The sequence below is a fragment of the Pygocentrus nattereri genome, chromosome 9, assembly GCF_015220715.1.
Source record: "Pygocentrus nattereri isolate fPygNat1 chromosome 9, fPygNat1.pri, whole genome shotgun sequence".
Classification (NCBI taxonomy): Eukaryota; Metazoa; Chordata; class Actinopteri; order Characiformes; family Serrasalmidae; genus Pygocentrus; species Pygocentrus nattereri.
The window spans coordinates 17,903,188-17,910,349 of record NC_051219.1 but is presented as its reverse complement, the minus strand read 5'-3'; the positions used below and the strand labels follow the sequence as shown (position 1 = coordinate 17,910,349).

The 7,162-nt window shown below is 39.5% G+C and overlaps 1 protein-coding gene across 1 annotated transcript; it reads left to right on the top strand.

The window, feature by feature from the left end:
* The first annotated feature begins 1,569 nt into the window (after nt 1-1,569).
* Nucleotides 1,570-3,490, top strand: LOC108425492 (N-acetyltransferase family 8 member 3). Its single transcript, XM_017694174.2, has 2 exons — nt 1,570-1,677; nt 2,272-3,490. Exons 1-2 carry the CDS (start codon nt 1,659-1,661, stop codon nt 3,003-3,005), a joined length of 753 nt encoding a protein of 250 aa, XP_017549663.1. The 5' UTR covers nt 1,570-1,658; the 3' UTR covers nt 3,006-3,490.
* Nucleotides 3,491-7,162: the final 3,672 nt, after the last annotated feature.

The following is a 7,162-nucleotide window of genomic DNA, read 5'->3' as shown; positions in this document are numbered from 1 at the left end:
TGCCTGGGCCAATTAGAGCCATTATTTAAAGAGCTTATACAACCTGATCTGAAAACTTGTAATTAAAACTCAGGTCACAAACAGAAAAGCCAGCCCCTCTAAGTCACTGAGATATGCTGGCTCATGCCTGGTCCAGCCAGGCATAAGCAGGCCTCATTACACAGCTAGCTTCAGATTAGAGCTGATTTGATGAAATACCAATGGCCCTTAAGGAGAGAGAGAGAAAGAGAGAGATAAGGAAAGTAATACCATATGTGAGCAGTCCTGTGTGTATCTGTGCATGTAATAGACTGTATATGGGTGTGTGGGTGTAAAACTCAGGGTTGGAATATAACAGTACAGAATCAGTATTCAAATACATATTCAGCATACAGAAATTAAGTATCAGCACTGAGTTTGTGTTACACTTTCACATCTGGATACTCTTACTTTTTATGTTTTTACAGAATATGTTAGAATCTAAACATTTAAATGAACTAAAAGTAGTGGACATGTTCATGAGTGATGAGGTAGGCATCAATAATGAATTTGTGTGTGCATTTCATGGTGATAACTGAATAGCTATTCACTTTATAGTAAATGTCCAAGGTTTTTCATTTTTATATAACCTTTAAACCCCACAATTGTGGAATATTTATGATTTCTTCATACTTAGTGTCTCCTAAAGTTTTGCACTTCTATCAAAAAACTTGTCGGAAACACTTTCTATAAATGTCACGTTTGTAAGCATCTATAAACACAATTATAACATTCTTATTAATTATAACGTTCTAATACATTCATAAGTCATCATAAACATGGCTGTAAATATTTATAAAAATGCATTACACGTTATAGCCATGCTTATTATGCATTATGAGTTGCTAACATAATGCATTATAAGTACTGTTTATAACAAATTATAAGAGCTCATAAGTTGAATTGGTCTGCTCTAAGTAAAGTGAAGCATAATGCAGTAAAGCCTCCTCCAGTGTTAAGTGTGAGGCTTCAAGTTGAAGCATTTACTGTTAAATTTACGGAAACACTAAAACATACACAATAAAGCCCTAACAGCAGCAGTAGTGAGAAATAAAACATTGGAAATCTCAGGGCATATATAAGCTCTGTATTTGTCTTTGTTTTACACTCTCCAAGCTGGGATTGACTTGTTTGGCATTGACAGCATAACATTCTTTTAACACTAGTTATAATGCATTATATTAACAATTAATAATGTATAATAAGCATGGTTATAAAGTGTAATTCATTTTTATAAAATGTATAACCATGTTTATAATGCCTTATGACTACATTATAACATGTTATAAATATAGATGTTTTATAGATGAAGTTTATAAGATAAGTTTATAGATGCTTACAAACGTGACAGTCATAGAAAGTGTTACCAACTTGTCTACTAAAGTAGTGTATAGAGAACACTGGAGTGTCTATGAGCTGAGTAATATGAGTGTGTGTGTGTGTGTGTGTGTGTGTGTGTGTGTGTGTGTGTGTGTGTGTGTGTGTGTGTGTGTGTGTGGTTAAATGCTCAGAGGCTTTTGCTGAGCTGCCCTGTGATTGAATATTTGCCACACACTCTGAGTGAAGTTTACACGGCGAGGTGTCGAGGCAGAGAGTTGAAGCAGAGTGGCCCTGCGAGGAGTGAAGAAAAGCCAGAAGAAATGGCACAGAAAAATAACTGTAAGTCAACTGTCTGACTCTCATGGTATTTGTGTGAAGCAAGCTATTTGAGTCAGGTGGCTTGTCATCTCATCCGATGTGTAAACTCTGGTGTAGCATGTGTCTTGACACCTTGTTAGCAGCAAGCTGTGTCTTGTTTCGAACTGAAAGGTCTTTTGTTTTCTTACCTTTCAATATTACATTTTGTTAATCCAGTTTCCTCTGCTTTGTATTAATATTTATCTTACTCCTAAGGTCTACCAATATTGAGTGCTTGTACTAGCTAACACCAATACTTTCAATCACATAATGTACTGTGAAAAATGCAACAGTTCTATAATGCTGTAATTTAAAACTTTGTTCACTTTTTGTGTTTGTTTACTGTCTTCAAATATTTCCCACTGTTTCAAGTTTTCCCCCATCTTTTCCTTCATTTTATTTCAGCCTATTGTGCTGCATTGTGATGAAAGACCGTGTTTTCAGTGAATGGAGCATTCTTTCCTTTCTTCTCTATGTGTGCCTATTGTGCAAGCCTACAGGATTTTCTGAATTACAAAAACAGCCAGATTAGTCGATGCTTGAAAAACTTTCTCTCTCGCTCCCTTTCTCTTGCAGTTCAGTGCTCAATCAGACCATACATGGCCTCAGATAGGGACTCAGTCATCTCCTTATTCCGGTTTGGCATCCTGGAGCACGTCTACCCCGCCTTCTTCAAAGCCATGAGCCACCCAGATAATGTGGGCATCGCCCTCAGCTTCTCCATGGCTGGCTATGTGCTGGGCGGAAGTTCCTACATCCTGGCCTTCTTATTCGGTGGGGCGTGGGCCGCTTTGGTCTACTACTGCTGCCACGAGATCTACGACGGCTATCTCAGAAGGAAGCTGGATATGGAGATGGCTGACATCCAGGCTAACTTCCTGGATAACCCCGTCAATAGCTTCTGGGTGGCTGAGGTTGAAGTCGATGGGCAGGACAAGCTTGCAGGACTAATGGCAGTAATGGGCATGAAGTGTGGTCCAATGAGTGACATGTGTGATGGCTGGAATGGCGGCACAGTGGATGTGGCATCCCTTGAAGGCAGTGCAGGAGAAATGTTCAAACTGGTCATCTCCTTCCCGCTAAGGAGGAAGGGCCTGGGTACCCAACTGACAGAGAAAGCCATTGAGTTCTGCAAGGAGCAAGGCCTCTCTCGACTGGTCATAGAGACCACTTCTTCTCATATTGCGGCCATCTCCATGTTCCGCAAGCTGGGCTTCGTTCAGACCTCCAGCCACAGCAGCACACATGCAAACCGCTGGATCTCCAAACTGGCCAGGATCAGTGTGATACGCATGGAGAAGTTTCTCTAAAGTGAAAGCTTTAGAGGAACTGTCAACTTTCATGGTTCTTGAGTCTCAAACAGATTGGTTCTTGGCGTGGACATGCGGTTCTAGGAAATATCTGTATTTGGCATAATTATGTGGAGGTTCTTTAAACTCGCACATCTCATTTACAAACAAATAACCTTAATTGAAAGGTTTGTTAGGGCAGTGGTTCACTAGTCTCACAGGGCCAGATGTGATCTCCTAAGAAAAATGCACATCTGTGAACAGCTTGTTGAACTTCAGGTGTTGGACTGGGGCAAAATCTGCTGCTAACAAATGGGTCCATCCCCTATAAAACCCACCTCCACATTCCACTAGCCCATGCTCGTTTAATATCCGAAATACCATCAGTAATACAAGTAAAATAAGCCAAGTAGCACAAAGGCTAGTGGAAGTACACTCACTGGCCACTTTATTAGGTACACCTTGCTAGTTTAAGGTTGGACCCCCTTTTGCTTTCAGAACTGCCTTCTTCGTGGCATACTTTCAACAAGGTGTTGGAAACATTCCTCAGAGATTTTGGTTGGTTATTTGAGTTACTGCTGCCTTTCTATCAGCTCAAACCAGTCTGCCCATTCTCCTCTGACCCCTCACATCAACAAGGTATTTTCATCCACACAACTGCCGCTCACTGGATATTTCCTCTTTTTCGGACCATTCTCTGTAAACCCTAGAGATGGTTGTGCGTGAAAATCCCAGTAGATCAGCAGTTTCTGAAATGCTCAGACCAGCCCGTCTGGCACCAACAACCATGCCATGCTCAAAGTCACTTAAATCCCCTTTCTTCCCCATTTTGATGCTCGGTTTGCTCTTCAGCAAGTTGTCTTGACCACCTCTAAATGCCTAAATGCATTGAGTTGCGGCCATGTGATTGGCTGGTTAGCTATTTGTGTTAACAGGCAACTGAACATATAAAGTGGCTGGTGAGTGTATATTTCTGTTGCAAGATATGATGTTATATGATATGATATGATATTTTTACTGCATGTGAAGAATGCACATGTAACACACATCCACATGCTTTAATGAAGTTTTCTGGAGGATTTTTCAGCCAGGATAACGCAGGTTTCTTCCACTTTACAATGTTGACTATTGTTGTACCACTGCCCCCTACTGAGATCCAACTTCATGAGGCATTAGATTGTTTTTTTTTTAATTTCACACTTAGTTCGTTCCCACCCACATTAGCCTAGAATTTCTCATGGTTGTCCCTAGACAATCTCACTATGAGAGTTATGTCTGGCCCAGTGAAGGCTTTCAACCAGTCCCCAGATTCCCAGATGGTCTACATTTTTGTTTTGTCCCTATTTGTTGGGAGGTAGGTTTAAGCAAAACTGTGGGCCCTGAGGTTGGAAAACCACCATTCTTAGTTATCTTAAGCAGTCCTTCTTAAATTATCCTCAGAGTCGCCCAGGTGGTCCACATTTTTGTTCCATTCTTATGTGTAATGTCAAAAATTTTCACTAACAAGGGTACATCTTCTCTTAAACCAGACCTCAAATTCCTCTATTCAGTGCTCTTTTAACATCTTGAGTCAATAAGCATGCAAGCCGTTCTAACTTATGCTACACCCATCTGTTAACAATAGGATTGAGCAGTGCAAACACACCATGACGAGCCCCCCAAACCCCCCCCCCCCCCCCCCCCCCCCCCCACCGCCATTTTCACAAGTCACTAATACTTTTTAAAAACAGGCCTCTCTAAGTAGCAGCATAATCATTATGTACTGCTTTGTCAATGACAGTTGATAATTATATAATTGCTACTTGTACAGGGTGACACAGCAGCACAGCGGGTAGCGCTGTCACTTCACAGCAAGAAGGACCTGGGTTTGCTTCCCTGACTGGGTGACCAGGGTGCTTGTTTGTCTGTGTGGATGTATATGTCTGATTGTTTCTCCTGCAATGGACTGGAGACCTGTCCAGGGTGTTCCCTGTCTTCTGCCCAAAGACTGCTGGGATACATTTCAACACTCCCTGTGACCCAGAAGGATAAGCAGTTTAAAATGTGTATTGTTTGTATATTAATAAATGTTGTTTGAATTACTAACCAGACAAACAATTAAAGTATGTATTATATTTAAGTATAATAAGCAATACAATATATCTTCAGAAATATGTCATAAAGTCACAACTTTGTAATATATGGTCTATTGAATGCTAATTAATTAGCCACTTGATAATGAGTAAGCATTAAGAAAAAGTTTATGCATCACAATGTAGTATGACAGCAAATATTGACTTAATCATTTAAAAGTTCCTTAATAATTCAAACAGTACCATTTTATGCACATGTAGCAGTTATATATTTACTAAAAATCATAAACAAACTATAAGGTAATGATTGAAAAAGCTGTTTGTTAGGTTGTTATAAAGTGTTACTGCACTTAGTTTGTTCCTACCTCAATAAGCCTATGCTCCCACCATCATTTAACCCAAAATTTCTCATGACTCTCCCCATACACTCTTGTTACGAGATCACATCTGACCCCTACAAGGCTAGTGGTCCTTAGATTCCCCTGCGGCCACCTCCATACAGTCCATATTGCTTTGCCCCTATTTGTTGGGAGCAAAATGTGGGGAACCTGGGGAGCAATTTGAGAACCACTGCTTTAAGAATCCAAAAGCATCCCTTTTTGGTCTTTATTTTTAAGCGTGTGCATAGTGTGGAGAATTAGATTAACTTAGCAGTGACAACTCAATGCACGTCTCTCTCTGTTATGTAATTTGAATTGACCTGTCAGATGCAAGTCACACCGGAAAGCAGTGTCATTTACAATTTCTCTACTGAGCCTCCTTCTTGTCACTACAAATTCCATATCAAATAATCACATCCCAGCTGAGATCACTGGTATTGGGTTGTTATTATTTCTCCTAGAAAATGCCTCAAAAACATTGTTTGAATTGTTGCCAAAATGATCTTAATGAATAACCAAAGTTGAGCTGTCATTCAAACTTGTCACAAAGGACTGAACAAAGAGCTCAAGCAATAAACTATATAAAGATTGCAGCCTGCTCACTTGTCTGTATAAGAAATCTCTGTGAAAGCTCAAATAGGGAGCTTTGAGGAAATATAAAAAAATGTTACTATAAGCTTCTTTTGAGGGAAAAGTTGAATGTCTTTGCTTCAGAGGAATTAGTGCCAGCTGACTTTTAAGACCTACGAATGTTGCCTTTAAATACTGACAAAAGACATCATATTAGGAAGCGTGGCTGGAGCTTTAAATTCTTTGGCCATGTGGGTATGTGTAGCTCCTGAGCAGGGGGAAATAATGAAAGCACTGTTCTGCATTACACAAGTGCCTACTGCAGATAAAGCCTAACTCAGTTCAACATAGTAAGAGGCTGAGCTTCTGCTTACGACTGAGTAAGAGTATTACGTTAGGCAGCTTCAGAAAAATGTAAGACTGCCTTTACAATGCGCATGCAGAACTCTGCCTTCAAAAACGTGCTATAGATGCACATTCTAAAAAACACATGTACATTCTAAAAAACACATGTACATTCTAAAAAAAAACTCACTGTAAAATTACTAGGAATGCACACACTTACATTATATATATATATATATATATATATATATATATATATATATGTATGTGTGTGTGTATGTGTGTGTGTGTGTGTCATTACCCTAAGAGACTGGCAGCTCCTTCCATACATCCCTTAATGTATACTGCCTCGATAATAACCTTGATCAACATTAACTCAGACTGTAACTGATTACAGTCGAAGATGAGATATACAACTGGTATATTATCAACTACCACTACTTTCCCACTACTTCACTACTTTTACAAAATACTAGCATTAAAGATTTTGCCATGAGGATTTTTACTACTGCTTGTCAACCCAACGTTTGGTGTGGTCTGTGACACATGCAAGTCAGAAATGTTTTGGTGGTATCAGTCATCGCCAATACTGATTTCTGCATTTAAGGACCAGTACTTTAAAGGGCCTGTTTCTGTGCTGATTCCAACAATAACCGATAACCTGTGCTACAAGATTACTGAGATGTAGCTGCATTCTGCTCTACACTTACAATAATAAGCTGTAATTATAATGCAGCATAACAGTTGCAAAAGTATTGCAGCTCAGTATTCAATTTACCATAAATGTACATATGAAAAAACATCCTGTGAA